This window comes from Ascaphus truei, chromosome 15, assembly GCF_040206685.1.
Source record: "Ascaphus truei isolate aAscTru1 chromosome 15, aAscTru1.hap1, whole genome shotgun sequence".
NCBI lineage: Eukaryota > Metazoa > Chordata > Amphibia > Anura > Ascaphidae > Ascaphus > Ascaphus truei.
The window spans coordinates 12506585-12532354 of NC_134497.1; the positions used below are offsets into that span (position 1 = coordinate 12506585).

Genomic DNA, 25770 nt, shown 5'->3' on the forward strand with positions numbered 1-25770 from the left:
AGATGTTACATGGCCGAGTGCTTTGTTGCGAGCGCCCCCAATATATGTTGCTAATAGGGATTGAACCTTTAAACCCCTTCAGAGTCTGAAGGGGTTAAGCGAGACGGCTGCTTCAAACTCTGCAGGACACAAAGGCAGCAGTGCAGGGACATCCCCGAGGGGTAAATAAACGACCCCAAATGATTCCGAGAAGCCCAGTGGTTAAATGAGATTAGGACAGGGCCATGAGAGGATCATGACTGGCGGAGATGAGGGGGTCCCAGCTTGAGTTCCCTATGGGGGGGCCTGCACAGTAGCTTATTTACTTAACATTTGCAAATGAACACCTCCGGGCTAATGAGGATCTAGTTGTTTTACCTTACTACCTGCGAGTCTCAGGAGCAGCAAACACACACTAGGAACTTTCTGCACCAGATCTGCTCCCTCACACTCACGGTTGTACCAAATGTAAAGGAAACAAGTGTGAAATAAAATTTCAAAAAGGTTCACTTCCTCCCTTTAACTTCCATGGCTCCAGTGAAGGAGTTGACCTGTTGCATGGGGCAAAATGGGGTTTATTTGGAATAATCTCTTTGGGGGGGTGGGGGAAGAAAAATGTAATATTACATTGTACATATCGTGTGCATTTTTGCCTTCATTTCCACGCCTATTTGGCATAATTCTCACGAGTTTTTAATGACATATTCGACCCATTCATTGCCTAGTAATTTGGTTCAGGATAAACGGAGCTGTAACGTATTACATAACGCCGTTATTATCATTGAAATCACAAAGTGGGATCGTTGCAGAAAGGAAAAAAGTGTTTCAAATAAAGCACAGACTTTTCTTTACCTGCAGTCCAAAAGAACTTGTATTATATTTTGGCATTTCGTATTGTTTCCCCTTAAGTTAGTGTCAAAAGAAGGCCTCAGTCTTAATATACAGATATGGTAAACTTTCAATTATATTTACACTTTCATGTAAAAATAAATAATAATAATTGCTCCTTGATATTAAGTCAAAAGATATAAATTTTCTCTCACGTGTGTGTGTGTGCGTGTATATATATATATATTGTATTGTATGTCTTTATTTGTATAGCGCCATTAATGTACATAGCGCTTCACAGTAGTAATACACGTGGTAATCATATAAATAATAAATAAATATAAATAACAGATCATGGGAATAAGGGCTTCAGACAAACGTAACATTTAGGAAGAGGAGGCCCTGCTCCGAGGAGCTTACAATCTAATTGGTATGTAGGAGGAACGTACAGAGACAGTAGGAGGGCATTTTGGTAAGTGCGTCTGCAGGGGGCCAAGCTTTATGTATCAATATATATATTGTATCAATATATATATACAGTATGTACATACTACACTACACTTGTGAGTGTGCTAATTTTGATACCTTTTATATGATATTAAATGTCAACACATATTTATACTATGTAGCATGTGCTTCTACTTTTTCCTAAATGTGTGTATATATGTATATGTATATGTGTACCCCCCTTGAGAAAGGTTCCACTCCGGAACCGAAAAGGCGGATTGGGCGGCCTGTTCATTTTCTATTGATGCCTAATACAGACTTTTTTGTCTATACTCCTCTGAGTACAGTCTTCCTTTACCGGAAGTGAGAATGGTAATGTTGTTATATATATATATATATATATATATATATATATATATATATATATATATATATATTTATATATATATATATATATATATATATATACACACACACATTTAGAAGAAAGAAGCACGTGCTACATAGTATAAATATGTGTTGACATTTAATATCATATATATATTTTTATATATATATATATATATATATATACACACACTCACACAGATTAATTAGTGAGTATACCTATACACACACCTAGTAAGTGATATATACATACATACACACACACACACACACACACAGTTTAATTGTGATACCCAGAGACTTTTCTGCAAATGCAGTTTCATCTTTGTTATCACACATACACACACACATACATAAATAAAAATAAATGTTTTAAAGAGTATACACATATGCACACTGTACCTAGCTACATGGTAGCCCAGAAAACCACAGACTGTGGAGTTTTAGCTTCCAAGATCAAAAGTGTTTGGATATGCTAAATGCATGGGGCACATGTGAAAGCATGAGATCATGAGAAGCCATCGTTAATATTAGCTTTGTGAATCATTTTTACTCCCTATCCTGGCAACACGAACTCCTAAATACTGCAAATAAACCATCAGTAAACGGGTTACCACCACTCAAAAGACCAGCAACACATGGGGAACGATGTTCAAAGTGCAATCCCACTTTATTTGTTTTACTGCTGGGGTCGCTTCAAATAATGATACATATTTTATAATCCGATTTCAAACCATGGGTATACTTACTTGTCATTGTTTACTATATACTGGATGATGAAGCCTCTGTTATTATTGTTATTGAACTGAATGTAATATAATACTTATGTTTCCATATAGTTTGCAGTATGTCAAACAAGCTACTGAGCAGAAATCCGTGGTCTGCCCATGTGTTCTAACTAGAAGTTTATTAAACCCTTCCCCAACTTAAATAACTAAAGGGAATTTGTTGAAAGAAAATGAAAAACGTTTGAAAAATAATAATGGGGTTTGTTACATTTCCTTCAAGGATTTTTTGTTTTAAAGAAGGAAGTTACATATGACAGCAGGGAACTTATTTTTTTTTTTTTTAAGAAAATACCAATTATTGTACCATTCTCTATAACTCCTTTGTATTTTTATTTAAGAGTTTTACATTTTTTGACAGTAGCATAATACGATTTATAAATGGTGTTCCCTTTATAATCCTTTGACTCCAGGAAGTCCCCTTGTTGTTTGTAAATTAAGCCATATTCTTCATATTTATTCCAAATTAAAATAAACCTGCAATGGAAAAAAAAAAAAGTACAGTTGTAAGATTACACCTGGGGAGCAGCTGCTCACCTGAAAGGCAGTTTCCAGATTTCTATTAACTTATAAACTTGTAGTAAACCAGAAGCAGGGACCTTTTAAATAGATCAACTCCATTATCTGTCTTTTCTTCTAGCATCATTTGCTCAAGATCAACTCATTTTTAAGAGAGCAGGTGAAGTGAAACACTTGAAGTGTTGAACATGGAATGAGATCAAACTGCATTAAAAGGGGAGGAATAGATTTGGGATAAAGGGGGTTGGAATTTGCCTCCTAAGGTAGGTTTTTTTTGGGTAGCTTCATGGAGAGCAGTGCGCATGTGCAAAGCCCCAGGCAAACTAGTCCAGGTGTCTGAGTCAGGTAACAGTTAAAGCTACAGCTGCTGGTGTTAAAATACCCCCAAAAACCCAGCTCTGATGGCTCTGCTGGGGAGATCAGATTGGCAGGTATGTCTTTTTTTTTTTCATTTCTGGGGTTTATTAAAAAAAAACTTGGGGATTCTTTCTCTTTAAAGAAGTTATTTAAAAATTTAAAAAAAACTCAATGGGAATTAAAGCTTTGTATTCCCTATCCTTAAAAGCCAGAGAGATATTGGCACCGTGCGTTATTTGCAATAACTTGTTTGTAAACCTTCTGTGTTTAATGTCTGGGGAAACATTTGAATTGATTTTAATACCTTTTGCATGTATAAAAAGATGGACGAACCATCACACTTCTCATGTTGAGCAGAAGGGGGGAAAAAGTAGGTTAAAAAATAAAATTAAATGGTATAAGTAGTTAATTGTATAGATCTATTGTATATTCTAGTGCCACAATCGGTGTGGTGGACCATCCATAATATGTGAACTACATTTTAATACTACTCCAGTAATTGTGTTTTTAATTTTTAAATGTAGTATTTGTTAAAATAGATCCCTAGGGGGTCCATAAAATTATATTGTTACCGGAGTGAAAGTTAAAATGTTCTATAAAGCAAGAGGTCGGGATTTATTCAATGGGGGTTTGCAGAAGACCTAATAAGCTGGATTGTGGTTATTTTGTGTTTTTAATAGAAGGGAGAAAGGTTTCAATGCTGTGACTTGGGTTTTAAGGCAGACATCGAAGTGCCTGAAGATATTCCTAAAGTAATCACCTGTATTTACTATTTCTAAGTCTCATTTGGGGATTTAGGTTCCAAGCGGCAAAACTGAGACATTTTCCCACCAGATTTGAAATGGGGGGGAAATGAATTTGAAAGTAATTTTTGTTTCCCTTTAATAAATTTGATTTTTTTTTATTGTACCCGCTTTGCCCCAAATTGTGCAGCCAGGAGACACTTCTTTTTAATAAGAGACACTTCCCACAATCCAATGACTTTATTAACCTTACAGCTCACACCTAATGAACACACAAAATATCATGTAAAAGTTTTAGTGAAGATCTCCCCCCATTAAAAGCATCAACCTGCAAAAGAAAAAAAAATTGGCTGTATTTTTTTAAGTCCTATTGTAATTTTGGGAGAAGGGATTTTGAAATACTTTTTTCGACTAAAAGCGAATAGCTAACAAAATCTATGGTATTAATTAATGTTGCCAGTCCTGATGAGGTATAACTAATAATTAACCCCTTGCAATCAGGGGTGTCTGCAACGCATCTGCCTGCAAAGAGGTTTACACCAGGCTCTGTAAAAAAACCTTTACTATAGAGCTCAAGGAATATAAATGACATGTAAAAGTTTTAAGTGCCTAATTCTAATCCCTCTATACATTTCTCCAAACTAGTCCAGGCATCCAAAGTACACACGGAACAGAATGGAATATATTCTTGTACTGTACCCCTCTCCACACCTGCTAGTAAATCTATTGAAACCAACTCATCCACACAGATTACATTTTTTTTATTAATTGTTCTGAATGTATTCCAGTAGGACTCTGACACTTTTTTGGAGGGGGAATCAATATAATAATTCCATATACCACAGAGTCCTGCGCAATGCTGGAAATGTGCATCACACAGAGTTTCATTATATTTAATTCTGTATGATGCATTTTTACACCATTAGGATATTTAAGTCCTTTTCATTATCTTTCCAGCCTGAAAACATTTTTTTTAATGGAAGGAAAGGGGATCCTAATTTATGTATATAATTCAGCACTGTAAGAGCAATACATGTAATTTGGCGAAACACAACTTTTAATACAAAAGGCAGTAGCAGTGGTCTTTCGACAAGTGAATCTTTTTCCCTAAAAGTTGTGAACTGCGCAATCTTTTCCCCTGCTGCAATTAATTTACTTCTACCATATAATAGTGTTTTAGCCCAATGTAAGCAATTTCTAACACCTACCACTAATAAAAGTATGGGGTATTTTATATAAGCATTATTGGAGATGAAGAGTGTTTATAGATTCCTGGAACATACAATTAATTAGAAGGAAAACAGGTATATACAGATACACCGCGTGTAAAGGCGAACAAGCAAACAGTAGCTGTTATATGTTCTATTAACTTTAAGTAAAATATACATTTTCTTATAAAACGCATACACTGCAGGTGAACAAGAACTATGGGGGGGGGGGGGGACAAATTATATATATTTTTCAATCTCTCAGCAGAAAGACATCACAAGTGTAATATACTCCATTACATTTGGTAAATAAAACGATTATTTAACAATGTGTACTAACTACTACAGGGAGACACTGCTTGTCAGTATTTATTTGCAAGATATATATTTTGCCATGTAGAAAAGGGTTTTTGTGTGTGCTAGGATCTTCACCACTGTACATTAAAAAACAAACAAATTCTAACTACTTTTTAAAGATGTTAAAACGGCTATTTGTGTAATACATTATTAGATTCATATTAAGTGTTACTGCACCCTGTCTCCAAATGCGTGTTTTTTTTTTAAAGATTGGCACATGTAGAATTTTGTTGCCAACTTCTATATATAATTAAAAAAATATATATGATAATCTTCGCACATAGAAAAATTTAACAAGAGATCAAACTTATTGGAGCACAACCAGAGATGAGACATGGAACTTGCATCATCTCTTTTGACATAGGGCTTTAAGCAACTTTTCTTTCTTTTTAATTTATTTATATTGCCAGTCTTAATGACGCCAAGCCCCTTTCTGAAATCAGCACACACACACACACTTGCTGTTACAAGCATGTAGAAACCCTGCATTTCAAAGGCAATTTCTATATAAGAACAACAGGGTCAATTTAAAATAGAGCTCCACCAAAAATGCTAATGAAGATTAGACAACAGCCAACTGAAATTCTCTGGTGATTATGCGTTTAATTCAATGGCTGTGAATCAGCACCTGGTGCAGAAGAAAACACCTTTCAGTTGTTCCAAGAATAATTACCCTCTTCTTGTCTCTCTCTCTCCTTTTTTTTTGGACTGGGGCTCGTGATCTCCAGCTCTTCTCAAATAAATATAATTCCACATTTTAAGACCTAGAATAAGAACAAGGCACACATGGATTTGTCACCACCATTTGTTGCATATAATCTTTGCAGCTAGCCTTAACAAATGGCTATAACGTCACCTCCCCTGTCCTGTGAACCCAGGCAAGGATTCTCTCCTCAACCCACAGATTACTGCATCAAACACCATATCGTGGGGATTGTAGAGGATACCCAAAGAAGAATATTAATTAAAAGTCCTTTGGCTGTTTTGTGGAGGGGGGGGGGGGAGAGAGAAGGAAAAAAAAAATCCAAACGAATTCAGTATGTTTCCACCAGGCGGACCTTTCTGCTTAACATACCATTTCCATCATGATATTAAATGATCCCATTCATCCCACTGTTTTTTTGTGTTTTTCGTGGTTACATCACATTGCATTTTCTTCCAAGTCCAGTTTGTTACAATTAACTTAACCCCTGGCAAAAAAAAACAATGTTTTGCAAGTTAATTTTGAGCATTTTGGTTCCCCCAAATCTGGTGCCTGAATAAGCAGTAATTCTGGCTATTATAATACTGGTGATGTGTTTTAGTTTTGTCTGTTTTATTTTAAAGTAGGAAAGTTTTTTGTTTTTTTTTAATATTTAGGTGCAATTTTTTATTTTTATTTTCAAAATGCATAGGTATTCTGCTTTTTGTAATTCACTTTCCCATGCAGTCTGACAGTGACGGGGTTATTTGAAATACTTCTTGCAGATAGGCACCCCTTATCAAAGTTGTAATGCAGCCTGTCAAAAATGGTTATCAGGTGAATTTGCCTTGTGAAGAAACCTCTACCCAATGTTTATATAAATGTATTATGTTGTTAACAGCTTCCATTTGCTTACGAACAGTTGAATCATCTAAGTTATCATTAAACAAATCCTCACATTGGCATTAAACAATTAACCAACAAGGGGGGGGGGGGGATTAGAATCAAATAGGTTAGTTCCCACTAATTAGCTATTCTATTACACTTCTGATCTTCTCTGCCTAAGGTGACAAAGTGAATATCATTTCCCAAGCCTGTGATATGTGCCCAGTAAATTCAGTCTCATAATTCTCTGGTTCACTTGGTATACTTTGATTGCAATAAAAACTCCCCCCTTATCATAAACCAAACCAGTACCCTACAAGATGCTAAATTATTGATCACCCCTCTCCTCAAACACATTTACTTAACCCTACAGCTGCCAGAGGGGATAGCGACTCGCCTGCTATAACCCCAAACACATTTATAAGCAAAGGTGATTGAATTTAACTTTACATGTCTAATAATAGAGAATTTCAGTGTGGGATCTAAATAGTTGCAGTAACTGTTTAGGGGTGAAAGAAAATATTTTAGAGGTGACACTTATTTATAGTGATGGCAATTCCCCCTTGCAAATGATTACCTTTTAGTGTGTGTGTGTGTGTGTATAAATATATATATTTCCTTCCCTATATTTCTCACTTCGGGGTTACTATTACAAACTCTCCATGCTTCAAAATATAGCAAATTAATAATAAAACACATTAAAAAAAAAATCCTCCATAAGAATAAAGAGAATGGGTCTCATTGCTTTTTTTTTTTTAATGGTATTTTTTTGTGCTCTGTAATTTGTGTACATTTGTGGCCATAGCTTTGCAACAATAGATAAAACACCTAATCTATACTTAAAATGCACTGCACATGTGGAAAAAAGGATATACATGCAACAAATGATAGTAATTGTTAATGCACAGCACAAGGAGGTGTGGAGAGCCATCAGCCTGCTGGCTTTTCATTTTCCATTTCCTTGTCCTAGAAAGAAAAGTATTATTGACAGTAGAGCTGTGTGAGTTCTATTATTCACACTTCTTTAGAGATCCCCTTTCCTGGTTGCAGAGATCCCCCCCACCCCCCATACTAAGTGCTGCAGTGATATGCCAAGATCCTTAGGAGATCAGGAGTGGCTTCAGACAGAAGGTCCTTGTGATTGGCTGCTCCATCCTGCCACTATAATTAACCCTACAGCTACAAATCCGTCCCTTGGGAGGAGTTATGATAATATTATTACCACTAAGGGCGGATAGGGGAGAAGAGATCTCTGTAGCAATCAGACAAGGATCATTTCTTAAAGAGCCTCCATGCCTGATCACTGAGACCGGGGGAATACACAGAGAACTTGGATTTACTTCCTATCTTTGGATCTTGTTGGGGGTTATTTTTTTTTATTATAATTTTTATTATCACTGGACACCATGTTGTGGAAACTTGCAGATAATGTGAAATATGAAGATGAGTGTGAGGTGAGCTTCCCATCGTGCCAGTGAGGAAGCTGTGGGGGCTATCTGATAACGTCCTAATAATTAGGAGCTAATTTATCACTGAATTTCTGCAGGTTGCTATGATTTGTTAAACTGGAGTTTTTTTTCCAGCTGCACAGTAATGTACATTTTAATCTATATTCAAATAGTTATCAAAGTCGTTTTAAGAACCTTTTTTTTAGTTTTTGTGTTTATGGTTAGACTATAAAACAAGTAATTTGATGACACTACTAATCGGTGAGGTCTTTATTTAGTTTTATATGCTCAACTTGATTTGTTTAAGGTAACTCACAAATATCACTGTACAATAAGGAAACACCACAATTATTTAGCAATGGCAATGTTTATTTCCCAGTAAAGCTAATTTTATATAGGCATACTTATTATTGGGGGAATGCCAATTGTTTTATAGGAAATGCACAACTAGTTCAGATATTGATTTGCCAGTCCTGTTTGGTGAAGCATTGAAATCAGTGGTGCAGAGCTGGGGCAGTTTGTTAAATATGTTGTATGTTCACAGGTTTAGCAGAGTGTGAAATCTAGCCACAGGTAGAACACCTTTTTGATTTATAACAGATGATTCCGGACAGGACAGGCAGTTAAGGCGCTTGCCCAACTGGTTAGGTTGGAACAAGAGAAGGAAGAGGTGCAGAGTTTGCAAAGCTTCTCACAGCTAGTGGGTGCTAGAGGCAAGAACATCCCATCCACATCATGTGAATACTCCCTATTTGTCAATTCTTTTTTTGATAAAAGTGTTATTAGGTCTAGCTAATTCCCACCTTCATTAGAACAGAAAGGGGGCATATCAAATTATTTTTGATTTTTAATCAAATATATTCGTCAAGTTAGAATAGTACAGAGTAAATGAGATTTAAAAAATAAATTTAAAAAAACAAAGGTATCCCTCTAATACTGAAGTACTTAATTACACTGCAACTATTCTGGGTTGGAGCTTCTTTGTAAATGTTTGGGTAATTTATTGACCCCTTCGATGGTGCAAACTCTAGCACAAAATGTATAAATAGCCTGATTGCATTCACAATTATTTTTTTTTTTTTTTTTGTAATTTATTTTTTTTTGTTTCATAAAATGTGGTTCCTGATTAAATAACCCTCACTTTTTTTTGTTTGTTTTGTAAACAATGTTTAACTTATTCATCGTGAGATGATCTTAAACATTTGGTCAAATGAAACACTTGGAGAAAATTGAAATGAAAAGCTTATGAGAGGCTCATTCTTTAATATTTTCTTGCCTTTCTTCTGGGGCTGAGTCACCCATTTTTGTCCCTTTGGTCATGGTCTGCACGGTTAGTTGCTTTGGCTCCTGCTGATTAGTCTCAGTCATTTGAAATCAATAGGAGGTATTTAGAGCAGAGTAACAGCCAGCATGGACCCTGTTGGGATCCTTTTTCTCTTCTGATTAGCTGGCCCTGTTCTGTTAATGACCGTGAAGCTGTAATCTGTTTAAAACCAGAGATCAACTCCATTTAAACATTTAGCTCAGATTGCTGGGTATTAAAGAACACATTTATTTACTAGAGCTTTGCACTAACCTAATGGGGAATGTGTATGTTTTTAATTTTTTTATATTTTGGTAGTTAGCTGGAGAATAAAGTATGTCAAAATGAATAAATAGTTTATGGAAAATCACCCCCAAAAAAATTGTTTTCAACCTAATCAGGGTTGTGTTTAAGGCCAATATAAAGAATTGTTTGTCAACTTTTTTTTTGGGGGGGGGAGGGGGGTTGTTATACACAATTTATTTATTTTTCTAAGGAACACTTATGCACACATTTTACAAAGTCCAGTTGACAAGGAATGATGTGCTAACAGTTTAAGAGTTGTCCAGCACATTGCTCATCTAGGGGCTTTCTTTTCGTTTTGAAGGTTTAGTACTTGAAATTTGACATTATCTTTAGAAATTGTACCAGATTTGGAGAGCAAGCCTTCAGCATTTAATTGGGCAAAATAACATTTTTAGAAGATAATCATAGTGTGTGTATATATCTCTCTATCTCTATCACTTTTCCAGCTTGCTCAGTGCTTTCTTTGCTACAGGATCGCATGTAAATGCTGGAAACTCAGGCATATGATCCTAATAGCTGTTTGTTTATTACATGTTCCCAAATAGGTGCTTTAACACATGCAGAGATGTATGTATGTACACAAGATCATATAATAAAGCAAACTGGTTCTAGTGTTGCAGACTTAACACTATTCTTTATGTTCATTTGTAGGACAGGCATGATGGGAGCAGTAATGGCAACCCAAGGTTACCCCATCTGTCAGCGGTCAGCCAGCACATGTACAGCCCTGCTCCCCCTCTCTCCCATTCAGGGGCTTCAGATTTCCAACCCCCCTACTTCCCACCACCATACCAACCTCTGCCTTACTCCCAAGCCGCTGACCCATACTCCCACCTTGGAGATCCATTCTCCATCAACAGCATCCACTCCTCTCACCCTTCCAACCCCAGCCAGCAACAGGCATGGCCGAACAGACAGAACCAAGATCCAAGTGGGATTTCACACCATTCCAGACATGGGCTTGTCCACCATATACCTTCTATGGATGTTGGGAGCGCGAGGCTGGGAAGAGACGCCTACAGAAGATCAGATATTCTTCTTCAGCATGGTCCTGGGCATGGCTTGGATTCTTCAAACCTCGCAGATAACCTGGGGCTTCCAGACATTGGTCACCAAATGGAAGAAGTCCAGGTAATGTCTCTAATAACCACTAAAAGATGTTGGGGGGGGGGGGGGGGAACACGGGTTAGCTCCTTTTTTATGGGCACATTCACTGTGTATAAGGCGCATTAACCACTTCAGTGCAAGAGTGGCTAGAAAAGCAACCAATGGGACCCCAATAACTCGGATGGGTCCCTAAGGCAAAATTTCTTATTTATTTTTTATTTGCATGTCACAGTAATTGGAAGTATTGTCCTAAATAATATAATTATTACTTATCTTTTCAGACTGTTAAAAGGTGTCTCTAAATTGGAACATATCGTTTGGCTAATACTGTATAAACTAAACACAAATGCTTTTATAGTCTCTTATCTTGGTGGCCTTGGGTAAGACATATTCTAGTCGACTTGGCTAAGTCCAATTGGCTAGTGAGCTTTGCATGGGGACCGTTTTATCCAGCAGATATCATCCTTGCTTTGGTTGGGATATACTTTTGGGCTAAACATGAAACAAGGTAAACTTTCATCAGGAATGTTGTCTTTTTGTATAAAAATAATGGTTCTGAAAGTCTGCATTTCAATGCCTTTTTTTTATTTGTTCATATTACTTGATAGAAAACAGTAAATATCTGTAATTTCTACACAGATGTGTTCTGATTTTATTTAGTTTTTTTTTCTCCCCTGAAATATACATGTAATTGTGGAGTTCGTTCAGTTCCTATAATGGGTCTTGCAGAATATGGAAAAATATATTAATTGCAGTTCTCCTTAGCACAGAGAATGGGCTAAATAAATCAGGTTAACCTAAACCTCACTGGGAGATGGTGGAGAAACGTTTGCCTAATTGTACACATGTATAAGCAGACAATCGGGAGTTTGGAACCAGCTGTATTCAAACTTACACTGAACTTTTATGTTGGGGAATTAAGAAGATACATTTAAATGTATATGCAGTTTTGTTATACATTTTTTTTATAATGGCTCCTCTGGTCCTTCAAGTATAAATATGCTTTGAGATTGTCAGATCTTGCCTTCTTTACTTAATTGGACATGAGTAGAAAGTAGTTGATGTTTAACTGTTTCAAAAGTATCACACTCTTAACACATGATTTTAAAAATGCTTTTTTTTCCTTCAGAATATGGAAGATCAAAATTTATTAATGCATGACCAGACAGTCATCAAAAAAGGTTGGTTACAAAATACACTTTTCTATTTTTAAATATTTGTTTTGATTGCATAGTTTATTTAAAAGGAAAGTATGAAAACAATTTGCCATTTTTTCACAAACTCTTTACCTAACTTTGCAATAGTTTCCTTCAATTACTCAGAATATTGCTACATTCTTTTTTTTTTTTTTTTTTTTTTTTTTGGAGGGGGGTTAAATGATCAGATTTTAAATTCTAGATTACATTGTATAATTTGATGTAACTGTTCTGTGTAATACTTACTTTTTTTTTCATAGCATTTAACGATTTTGAATATCAAAATAATTACTTCCAGTAAAACATTAGGGTTGTTTGAGTGTTTTGTTTCCCCCCCTCTTCTTGAGTTTTTTTGTTCTACTTTATATAATAAAAAAAAAACAACTTTTTTTTGTATTTGAAAACATGAAAATGATCCCAAAATTTCTTTAACCCTTGATTTTTTTTGAGTAAAAGCAGATCCCTTTTCTATAAACTATGCTGATTACGTGATTGTCTCACGTTAAAAATATTTAGTTGTTAAATGGGCTATTTGCAAGTGGGGAGATGAGTAATGCTGCTTTAGCACAATAAACATTTATTTCCTGTTAAGTATACAACACCCATACAATGTAACTTATCCATGTAAACCAAATGTGCCTATTGGAAGTAAAACTTGGCATTTATTAAAAAAAAAAAAAAGGGGGGGGGGAGGTGGGGCATATTGCATTAATGTTGTTGTGCCTTTTTCTAGGACCATTATTCAGATGGAATGAGTCTTAGAATAATTTAGCCTGTATAATATTGGGGGGTGGGGGGGGGGCAGGATTTATTTTGCTGTATATTATTTTTATGGCTGCAAGGTTATTATTCCTATTCTGATGTTTGTAGTGTCCATGTGTAAAGATACTCCATACTCCTTACAGTACAGATCTACCTTTTTGGCAGGTTACGTAAGCAACAAATATCAGATAAGGGTGTGAGCATTCTACAGAAGTATGTTCCCTTTAGCGTGCAGACGCAGTTGGGACGTTTGGCTTCTACACACAGACTGGTGAATTAAAAACAGCTGATTCATTAGTTTTCAATTTCCAACAAATATTAGATTTAAATGTAATTTTGTTTTAAACTTGGTGCGATGACAGGGATTGCCCCCCCAAGTGACTTAATCATTTTGCCAGAGCAGCTTGCAACCTATTGGCATAGTGTGTAAGCACATTCGCAGCGCTAGATACATGGCTTGGCACTATTGTATGCTTGGACAGTCGAGCTGTGTGCAATGTACATGAAGATCTGTATTGATTCATAATCTGGCATCGGATATTTCTAACATGAGATATTATGTTTGGTTGCAATGATATCCAGACTCTTGCAAAAGGCTGATTTATCAAATATGTTTGGCCATCAACCGTCTGCTTTTTTTGAAGTGTTTACTAACTTCATTTCAGGGGTGGCCAACTCCAGTCCTCAAGGGCCACCAACCGGTCAGGTTATGAGTATATCCCTGCTTCAGCACAGTTGACTCTGTTAATGACTGCCACTGATGGAGCCACCTGTGCTGAAGCAGGGAAAACATGAACCTGACCTGTTAGTGGCCCCTGAGGACTGGAGTTGACAACTCCTTTTCTATGTAGTACACCCCAAAGTCTTATGTTGGGTGACTCCAAATAATGTGTCTGCACCGAATTATCTCAACTTTTTATTTTTTTATTTTTTTCTGAGCATTTATTTTTCTTCACTTTTTTTTTATTTGATAATGCTACAGAAAACCCTTCAAATTTGGGTAACCTCCCCCCTCCCTCGATCATGTCCCAGCACCTCTACCTCCTCTGTTGTTTTGTGATGTGCAGTTACATCATGTGAGTGCTTTTGGTGGAGAATGGGGAAAAATGTCTTGGAGGCAGCCATCTTAAATGCAACCGTAAATCCAAAGTTTAAAGGTCCAATAAATAGTAAAAACCATCTTCAGACGACTCTGGGATATCATGGATAACTTCATTACTAGGGCTTTTGTTTTTACTGGGCAGCCCTAATGAACTGCCGCTTGGTGTCATGGAGACTAATTTGTACAGAGGCCTTTGGCCCATTGTCATGCAAATTGCTGCTCCTTGGGTTTGTTTTTCTCCCTTTTATTCCAGCCTTTGCATTTGTCTGAACTTCTGTTTTTCTTGTTCATATATCTATGATGTGTCTATTACTACTTGGAAGTCTAAACCTGTTCCCATTTGTCGTGTGTACACACACACACAAACACACACACACACACCCACCAACTACCTATATCTCTACCTTGGCAAGCTCAAACCCCAGGCCCACAGCATTCTGTATTAAATTGCTCTATATTTGTGTTGTACATGTATATAGAGAGAGATGTATCCAGGGTTATTTTAACCTCTGGTTCATTATGGGGGTGATATTCTGTATTATCAATATGTAAGATAAAGTTGGCAACATATGGATGTACTCCTATCCCCAATGTCCTGTATAACCTTCTGTTTGTGTTCTTATTTGTACTTTTGTTGCCTGTATTATGCCGTGTAGGTTATCACTGTAAAACGCATAGTTGGGGGAAATAGAATAGGGGGCTCCAGTCTTCAACCCCCCCCCCAAACAGGTCATTTTTCAGCCTAGCCCAGTTGGATCAGTCAACGATTGAGCCACCTGTGCTGAAGCAGGGACTGATTGTGCCACGTGTGCTGTAGCTGGAATATCCTGAAAACCTGTCCTGTTGGGGGGGAAGTCTTGAGGACTGGAATTGAGCACCCCTGCTCTAGACACCCCCCCCCCCCCCAAATACAATAATACAGACCACTAATGTATATATATTTTTTTACAGGTCCCATCTCAATGGGCAAAAATAACACCCTGAATATGCCGTATCAGAAAGACGGGCTGCTGGGGATGGTGATTAACCCCAACGAAGTGTTCTGCTCCGTCCCTGGGAGACTTTCACTGTTGAGTTCCACCTCCAAATACAAAGTGACCGTTGCAGAGGTCCAACGTCGGCTCTCCCCCCCAGAATGCTTGAACGCTTCCTTGTTGGGCGGAGTGTTGAGAAGGTACCTATTTATTATTTATAACATGTGTTACCCGGAAGTAATACATTGAGAGTTACCGCTCGTTTTCACGTATGTCCTGGGCACAGAGTAAAACAAATAATACATGGTTACAAAATACAGTTGCATAAGTGAGCAGGGTATACATTATATACAAGACATTGCATGCACAGTTAGAGATAATATATATTATAGGCGTATGTAACAGTTACAGACCAGATTAAAATGTGAGACAGCCTTAGTTTTGAAAGAATTTAAACTGGGGGTTGATGTGAGTCTCTGGTAGGTACGTGTCGCTGCGTCTGCTACGACGACTTGCCTTCGATGTTCCGCCAGTGAATGCGTTCCCATGCTTTGGTGTTTCCGATTTTTACATCTTGGAGAAATGATGGAAAATTGTGTGGTGCTCATTATTCAATGTGCTATTACATATTGTTTTTTCTCCCATGATTATTTTTAATTTTTTTTTCCCCCTTGTCCTCTTCTTTCTCCCTCCCCCTCCCCATTTTTTTTATAACTTAATAATTGGATATTAAGCCGGAAGGCTCCAACTCTGAATCACAATATCCATACCCATCACAGAACATGCGCTACAAGTGGCTGTTGTTCAAAAGTCGTTCCTTTTTGGTAGGCAATAATGCAGAGTAATTTCCTATGTTGCATTGATCGGGGTATGCGTTTAAAATAGTTTTTATAAAATCGCAATTTGCAGGAGCCCCCCACCCCCAAAAAAATTAATATATATTTATTAACAGTGGTCGACAAATTACCAAAAAATCTACTCGCCACCTAGTACCAAACGTGTGCTGCTTGGGCCAATAGGAGCTCGCCACGATGTTAAATCCACTCGCCCGGGGCGAGCAAATGTATAGGTTTGTCGAACACTGTTTATTAATATAGACTTCTTTGAAAATGTTGAGCTTTTGTAGTTTTTCACACGCGTGTGGTTGGGGTTGACATTTGGAATTAAAGGTTAACTGTTCAAATAAAAAAAACAACTTGTTTTTAACCAGTTAAACAGCACTATACCTCTTATTATAAAACCACAATGGAGCATACACCCCCTATCCAAACACTTTAAGGTTCCACCATACCATATCATTGGTATCATCCCTTCAAACGCCTCATTTGTAATTGAACGAAAAATGTGCTGAGCCGGCTACAATAATCTGCTTTTGACCAACCACTAAATTGGTAAAAGCCACTAGGGCAACTGCTTCTTCCAGGGCAATCTTGTCATTTAGGCTGCGCTTATACTGCCGGTGACGCGACGTCGCCTGAAAACAAAATCTTTGCCGCAGTCGTAAGCGCGGCGACCAAAAATTTGGAAGCCGATTTTTAAAATTTGATTTTTTTTTTTTTTCAGAGGCTGTCGCCACATGTGACGGCCTCTGAACCAATCAATGGCCAGGTCGCCAGCGACGTCGCCGAAAGTTATAATTATAACTTTCGCGGGTGACGTCACCCGTCGCGCGGCTTTAGAATTAGGGAAGCTGGTACAACCTTATTTTGTACTACAGTAACGTAACCAAGCTCGTCACCCACCAACTGTACTAGTGTCAGATGATGTGCACCGGTGTTACATCATACCTACATCTGCTGTCCCCAACTTGGGTTTAATAAGTTGTAAAGATGTGTTTGTTTTTTTAAATGACATGTGGAGTACACAATTGTATGCCCAAATGTGGTACTTTTATTAAAGGTTGTTTTAGCTTGTTATAGGATACAATTTGGGGGGGGGGGAGGGGTGCAGGGGGAAAGTTGGGTGGGACTTTGCATATCTGTCATGAAAGTCTCTAGTCTTTGGGTGAAATAGGGTTGGATATTTACAGTTCAAATACATTGGTTATTCCTAAAGCTATTGATTAAAGCATATTGCACACTGCCGCCTGCAGCTTCTAATACTTTATTAGAGAGGTTCTCAACTCTTGTCCTTGACCCCAAACTCCCCCCCCCCCAACAGGTCAGGTGCTCTTAATACTTAACCGCTTAGCTGCTATTCAGGCCGGGAAAGAAATGTACAGCGAGTTCACCAAAGGTAGGTTAGAATAAAAATATAGAATGAGATGGGAACAGGCAACTTGTACCCCAAAATATTTATATCGGGCACCATTTAGTGTTATTATTTAGACCAGAGGTAGCTAACTTCTGTCCTCAAGGGCAACAACAGGTCATGTGTCCAGGATATCCCTGCTTCAGCACAGGTGGCTCAGTCAACTGAGCCACTGATGAGCCATCTGTGCTGAAGCAGGGATATCCTGAAAACCTGACCTGTTGGGGGTCTTGAGGACTGGACTTGAGACCCCCCCTGCCTTCCTACATTGCAGACAAATGACTTCTTGTGGAAATCTATTGAGACAAACCATTGTGTTGGAACGAATCACATGAAAGTGTGTGTGTGTGTGTGTGTGTGTGTGGCATCATTATTTCTTATGCGGGGGGAATTCCATCCTTTTGGGATGAATGAGGTGTTTTGAAGAGAGCCTTGTTTTAATTGAGGGTTACACCCTTGTAGTTAACCGAGATGTTTCGGTTGGTAAAACTGTTTCATGTGCGTGTTGACACTCACATTTTTGTTGTTGTCTCCATCACAGAGCAAAATCTAAAAACGGAGGGAGGTCATTGCGTGAAAAACTTGAAAAAATCGGTTTAAATCTCCCCGCTGGAAGAAGAAAAGCAGCGAACGTGACACTTCTGACTTCACTGGTGGAAGGTTGGTTTGATTTTTGTCTCTTGTGAAATCCATTTAATGCCGAAATGAAAGTTAATTGACGATCCGTAACCCCCCCCCCCCTCACCTGGAAAACAGGGTCTTTTCTGCCTTTTTTGTATCATCTGTTCATTAGTACTGGGAGATTTAACTGAATTCCCCCAAAAGTCTAGTTCCCTACACTCCCATTCACTCACTTCGATCTGCAGGCGAAGAACTCCTAACAGTTCCCAGAATCCCCGTGACTTCCTTTGGCGCCCGATCTTCTAGCCAAGCTGCTCCCAATCTTTGGAACAGTCTGCCCCGTACTGTCCGAGAGGCCCCCCTCTCTGGGAATCTGTAATAACGGACTACCTGCTTACCCAGGCATTTAATTAATGACCCACAAGATGTCTGGCATTTAGTAGCTACAGTACCGTCCCATCCGGTATTGTATCTTTCCTTGTTTTGGTCTTGTTTATAACCTTAAATGTGTTCTGCTTTTTTTTTTTTTTTCCTTTTTGCAACTGTGAAGCGCTTTGTCCCACTGGGAGAAACGCGCTATATGAATAAAGTATTTGTTATTGCCTATAGTTTATTTTTTTCATTTTATTATATATAACCACCTTTCCCTGTTGGTTTTTCTAAAGTAAATACATTTGTTACTTGTATAAGTGGAACTGTACTTTTTTGAAAACAAGAAAGGTGGTGGTTTCTTAAATATAGATTAGTCCTCTGTACCCTTATTACCATTACACTTCAGCCACTGTCCATAGTGCTCTGAGACAATGGGGAACGATGTGTTACTGTGTGTGTCCCTCTGCTATATTAAGTCTCTTCCTTCAGTCCTGTTACTGCATATCCCAATGTACTTTCTAATGAGCGGTAATCCATATGGGGTGTCTACATTGGGTATAATGCTGCAATATCCATTCATTTCCATCTTTGTATGTTATCTAAGAGGGATATGGTGGTATACACTGTATAACGTAGCACATGTGACTATTCTACATGTATGTTTAATAAGTATTTTTAGGACTTGCCATATTATTAGAGGTTACAATGATGAGGGTTTTGATCATGGTTCCAAATGTTTTTTGTTTTTTTAATCCTGTGTTGTGCTCCCCGTTCTCACATAAATGATAAATCTATTTTTTAAATGAGCTGATCTTTTGAATTAAGTCTCAAGGTGAAAAGGATTAATAATGGCATTGGAAGCTGTTGACATATATATATATATAATCTGGTTAATTATAGTGCCCCGTGCAAAACCGCTCCGAGCTGCAGAATGAGGCTGGAATTGTGAAATATTCTGCACTATTCTGCGCCTCGGAGGTGCTTTGCTCCTGCACTTGAAACTGATTTCCAATAACGTCAGCCCTCGCTTTCCCAGGTGAGGCTGTGCACCTTGCTCGGGACTTTGGCTACGTGTGCGAGACGGAGTTTCCATCCAAGGCCGTGGCGGAGTATTTGAGTCGGCCACACATGGAGCGTAACGAGATGGCCAACCGCAAGAACATGCTTCTAGCTGCAAAGTAAGACTGCTGGCTTCTTCTTTTGTAATTCACTTTGAGGCACGGGTGAAAGTGGCACCACAGGAGATGCGAGATCTAATAGTAAACTTACCAGTCTCCTTTTTTTTTTTATTTAATTTTTTTAAAGGGGGATATTTAGCTCCCAGCGCCTAAACCGTAAAATGAGATTGTAAGCTCGTTGGAACAGGAACGCACTCCTTAAACATTTCTGTTCAGCGCATTATAATGTTGTATTTTAGGATTATTTGTTGCTGCAAATATTTCAGGAGTTCGACAAATGTATTGAGTTGTCTCTCTCTCGTGCGTTCACGAAATTGTTGACCTTTTTTGGACGCAGGTAAAGTTCCTGTTGGCGTTTCTGGTTCTGCGGTGTCAACTTCGGGCCATAATTGAGCAGATTTTACGGGGACCCCTAGAACGGCTCCATTGCAGCAATCCAGAATAGTTTTTTGGATTCCTGTTGTAGTATGGCCTGGCATGCACTGGGCGACCTAATTCTCTGGCTAGCATCTGTGATCGCTGGCTATCGAAGGTTGTGTTAGCTGATGAGATCAAATGACAAAGAGAGAACTTTGTGACTTGTCCCACTTCAGAGACCAGCGGCTGACACCAGGTTGCTCCCTCCAGTTATATCTGTTATAATATTGGTTCTTTATAATGTGGTCTGGGTACTATGCTAAAGCGGTTAACAGAAACCTTTTAACTGCTGGTGTTGCCAACCACACACCACTGCTTTGCGTTGTGTAGCTGGCAAACGTATACAACAAAAAACAGAGAAGCCCAGAGCTACATCCAATATGACAAAAATACACTGTGAAATACCTATATATCTCTTGAAAAAGGGTCATTTAGTTAAACCCTTTGGCCAAAGCATTTTAAGCCTGCAAGCCACAACAAGGCATGACCAAATTTGCAGGTAGCTGGCCTATGGTAACAGAGGGGTTAAGTCTTATGACTCCTGCACATTACTTGCTGTGCAGAATGGGTAATAAATACTCCGGGACGTTCTGGTTTTACAGGTGGTAATCGGGGTCCAGGTGTGCACGTGCCATGTAACCCCCCCCCCCCCCTATCTGCTGAACCATTAAATCAAATGGCTTCCGGCAGCTGTACAAATCTGTACAGGGGCACCAAATTAATTTCAAAATTGTTCAGCGAGGCAGAACCGGGGAGCAATGTGTAAGCGCAGAATCGTCTTGTTATATAATGAGGCTATTAGTTACCACGTTTCTAATAGTATTTATTTATGCAATTATGCTTAATTGCCTTTTTTTTTGTGCTGTCCAAATGTTCTAGACATGGTATCGATTTTCAATGACAGTATTTTGTTTCGGGCAATAGCGCTGCCCCCATCCCCGATGAACGTCTCCGTATCTGGACATACTTTGCATCATTTAACATTCAATAATTTAAACCAGGAATGGCCAACTCCAGTCCTCAATGTCCACCAGCAGATCAGGTTTTAAGGATATGCCGGCTTCAGCGAAGGTGGCACAATCGATCCCAGCTTCAGCACAGGTGGTTGAGCCACCTGTGCTGAAGCAGAGATCCTTTAAAACCTGACCTGTTGGTGGCTCTTGAGGACCGGAGCTGGTTACCCCTGACCTAAACCTTTCAGAGAATTGTTATGCCTGTCACATATAGTTTTTTTGATTAGCCCGTCTGTGTGCAGTGCTTGACATTAGCAGCCTACGATTTAAAATACCGGGAATTACATACACCATTAGTTTTTATGCTCTTATTGATGGGTTATCTGTTTTTTGTATTTCTATGCTACTAGGCACCCACAGTCAATATTTCTGAGTGTGCTGCCATTGTGGTAACTACACTCGGGGCTGGTTTGTTCGCTAGGTGACGTGTTCCGGGCTGTAACCTATTGACGTGTGGGTGGGGAGATGTTCGATACATGGCAGGGCGTTTATATACTGCTGGCTAAGCGTCCAAATTCTTGTCTCAAATATTATTGTTTGGTCCATATTAAACAAAGTCCGTTGTCCTTGTCCAGAATAAGTTTCTGGATTTGTTTTCTGCTGTTCCATTGGGATACAATATGTTATTTTTTTTCTAACAGTGCAGGCAGTATACATAGTACTGTACATTGAATTTTATAGGCACAATGAGTCCCTACTATGTAGGGCTAACCATTTAATTTTGGTTAGAGGTGACTTGCCCAAGGTCACAAGAACCTCATCTAAGGTGCATATTTAAGGTAACTGCCAGATGACTGAAGATACAGTGTAAGTGGAGCTCTTCAGGGGAGAATAATATTTCAATACATAGGCATCAGCTTGTAATTGGCTACATTGTGACCGTGCGGGAGGAGTCAAATGTGACCCCCTCGGCAGCGTGCTTTTGATACTGGTTGCATGATGGTGCTGCCAACCGTAACGTAGAAGGGGGCAGTAGGGCCAGGCTTGGGAGGAATTGCAATAAACCCGCTGTGATTAAGGATCTTACATAGTTACATAGTTACATAGTAGATGAGGTTGAAAAAAGACGTAGGTCCATCAATTTCAACCTATGCTAAATTTAGACAACAGATACTTTATCCTATATCTATACTTACTTATTGATCCAGAGGAAGGCAAACAAAAAACCCCATTAAGGGGAAAAATTAATTCCTTCCTGACTCCAATAATTGGCAATCGGATTAATCCCTGGATCAACAGCCTTCCCATGTATACTTATTTGGTATATCCCTGTATACCTTTCCCATCTAAAAAGATGTCCAACCTTTTTTTTGAACAAATCTATTGTATCTGCCATCACAGTCTCCATGGGTAATGAATTCCACACTGTAACTGGTGTTCTATAGCAGAATGTTCATTTTCTGTGAGCTATCTTTATTACCATCCTTACATCTGTATTCTGCCTGACCTGTAACCTTGTTCAAATCCCGGTGTCGGCTTCTTGGGACATTGGGCAAGTCACTTTTTATCTCCCTATGCGTCAAGCACCAAATCATAGATTGTAAGCTCTACGGGGCAGGGACTGTCTGTAAAAATCCATTACGACGCGCTTTGAGTTCCATTGTGATAAAAGCGCTATATGAAATAAAGTTAGTAACTTTTTTTTCTTTTTCTTTGTTGGTTCTGTTAGGCAAATCTGCAAAGAATTCACGGACCTCCTAACCCAAGACAGAACTCCTCTCGGCAACAGCCGACCCAGCCCAATCCTTGAGCCCGGCATCCAGGGCTGCTTAGCTCACTTCAGCCTCATCACCCACGGTTTCGGGAGCGCCGCCATCTGCGCCGCCATGACGTCCGTCCAGAACTACCTGAACGAGGCGTTAAAAATAGCAGACAAAATGTATATGAACACTGGAGACCAGAGCCCCGGTGAGAATAACAAAAACCTGGAGAAAATGGACAAGCACCGGAAGTGACCAGAGCAACCAGGACTTCATATTTTTATTTTAGAACTTGTTCATGTGGTTGAAAACTGTTTATTTCCCTGACACGCGTCTAGGACCACGTAACCCAACGGGAGTCTCTCTGGCTTGGGTTTCCCAAGCTCCTCCCTGAAGACCTTGTTTGGAATGCTATGGGACAATGTTGTCCCCATACAGCTGCCACATCCGCTACTCCGTGTTCTCTTTGGAAGGCGATGCCACGTTCCTGTGTTGGAAGGGGCAGTGCCTCTTACCGCCTCCCAAAATGCCCTCTACGATCCCTTCTCACCCAGCTCGCACATTTCATTTGTGAACTTCCGCAGGTTTCTATTTCAGGCAAATGATGCACAATAATAGTTGTATGGGACTTTGATTTTAATTTTGTTCTCTGTCACTTTTATGATGGAATCGCCACCGCAATATTTTCGACGCAAGGTACGAAAACATAATCGAGCTCCCAGCCAAAAGCAAGCGTGTCATGTATTCTGTCGTCTTTTTTTTGTAGGTGGCCTAAATTTAATCAAGTTGTGAAATCTGAAATCAAACGTTGAAATGGTAGAGAGAAAATGTTACATTTATTTTGTTTTTATAAATGATGATTTTACAGTTTATACTTAAACATTGGACACTTTGTAAATGTTTTAATTGAATGGCCGCTATCCAAATGCACTCAAAGGGTTAAGATGAGTACCTATTCGATTAATTAAAAATATTTTGTGTTGTATAAAATAGAGAAATTGGGGAGGGTAAAAAAAAAAAAAATGTGAATGTGATAAGCAAATTATAGTCACTTTTCGGGCCCTGTTGGAAAGGAAATGTCAAATATTGTAGGCCAGCTGGCCGTGCCAGGGTTAAAAACCCCAATGAACTGACTGAATATGCAATCATTACTTGGGAATAAACGCACAGATCTTGGGCCTGAATGTTAGATTAATGGCTTTTTCTTAATACAGTTTTTATGGAATACGAACAACTTTCTAAAACGAATAAGTGAATAAAAATACCGTTTGTGGGCACATTTGCACGTTTCCGACAGACGAGATCTTACACTTTTTTTTTTTTTTATCCTGACTGTTTCAGACAAGTCTGCCACCATGGCTTTCCCCATTATCGATTTTTAACAAACCGTGCTTACACTGCAGCTAGGGATTCTGGGTAATGTCGACCCCCTTTAGTTATCCATTTCCACCGTTACTGAAGGGCACAGCAAGTAAAGCTACTCGCACACAGCTGTTTCGACTTAAACTTCTTAAGTATTTTTTCGGCAGAAAAAAAACCAGTTGGTGGCATTAGAATAATTTAATAACGCAAAGCCCTAAATAAGCCACTGCATAAAAAGCAACAGAAAATAAAATGTGCTCTTAATGTTAATTATTTAAAAAAAAAAAAAAAATCAACACTTGCTGTTACTTTTATGAGTTAGATCTGCAGAAATATTATATATTTTTCTCTACCTGCAAAAACATCCAGACTGCAAAATTAAGAGAAGGGGGAAAAAAAAGATATTATATATCTGAAACAGAATTTTAGACAGAATTTTAAACAGAATTATTAAAAAAATAAAAAATAATAAAAAAATTGTTGCCACCAGACACTTGTTTTGAGCGTCTGGTTTTTAATATGGAGTAATATCACCGACTTTCACTCGCTGCTTTCTCTATCTTCTTCTATAGAATTTTTTTTTTTTTTTTGCCACGTTTTATTTCCACGTCCCCCTCACCCTCTCTCCACCACTCGCGAGACAATCCCACAGGATTTAGTGTTTTCTTAATCCCCCGTTCCCTGCCGGGGCAGTCTGTGATGTGTGGGTAGGCTGCTCTGGCAATGAAAGCGTTAAGGCAGGGGTTCTCCACTGCAGTCCTCAAAACCCGCTCCCTCTCCCCCCCCCCCCCCAACAGGTAAGGTTTTCATGATATCCCTTCTTCAGCACAGGTGGCTCCCTGCTTCAGCACAGTTGAGCCACCCGTGCTGCAGCTGGGATATCCTGAGGACCTTACCTATTGGTGGGGGATCTTGATGACTGGATTTGAGCACCCCTGAGTTAAGGGAAACTGTTTGTATGAATGTACATATTTATTTATGTGTAATTTAATGGGATTTTGTACATAATGGTGAGACTTTTTGAAACCTGAGGTAAATGGGAATTTTTTTTTGTCTTGTGCACAGATATGATACCCAGGGTATTTAAATTGATTTTTATTTTTTGGTGCCACTAAGGGTCATGAAATTATTATTTTTTTTTGTATTTTTTATTGACCTTCACAAAAGCAATATGTGCGTGTATACATTGTGTGGGAAGGGACTGAGGTGAGTGCTATATTGCACCTATGTGGTTATGCATCCTTTACATATTTGTACATTTTTTCCAATATAACACTGTTGTATATTATAACCATATAATAAAACTATTCTCCATAGAAGCCTGAACCTGTTACTTGTGTCTTAATGCTGCTACTATCCTGTGTTAGGCCGCATCCATGTCTGGACACGACCAAACACATTAAAGTCTATGGGAGCGTCCATAGAGCACGCACGTGAGCAACAGCGCGGCTGTTTTTTTCGCGAGACTATTTTTTTGTCTTT

General features: G+C 38.6%; 1 protein-coding gene across 2 annotated transcripts; it reads left to right on the forward strand.

Annotated features, from left to right (window-relative positions):
* Positions 1-3232: 3232 nt before the first annotated feature.
* TFAP2C (transcription factor AP-2 gamma) lies at positions 3233-25614 on the forward strand. 2 transcript variants are annotated; one of them, XM_075571621.1, is made up of 7 exons: positions 3233-3376; positions 10886-11365; positions 12471-12522; positions 15353-15575; positions 18167-18285; positions 19655-19796; positions 22896-25614. In XM_075571621.1, the coding sequence occupies exons 1-7, from the start codon at positions 3347-3349 to the stop codon at positions 23179-23181; spliced, it is 1332 nt and encodes a 443-aa protein (XP_075427736.1). In that variant the 5' UTR covers positions 3233-3346; the 3' UTR covers positions 23182-25614. The 2 variants fall into 2 exon arrangements, with proteins under 2 accessions (XP_075427736.1, XP_075427735.1); XM_075571620.1 differs by lacking the exon at positions 3233-3376 and adding an exon at positions 8415-8631.
* Positions 25615-25770: the final 156 nt, after the last annotated feature.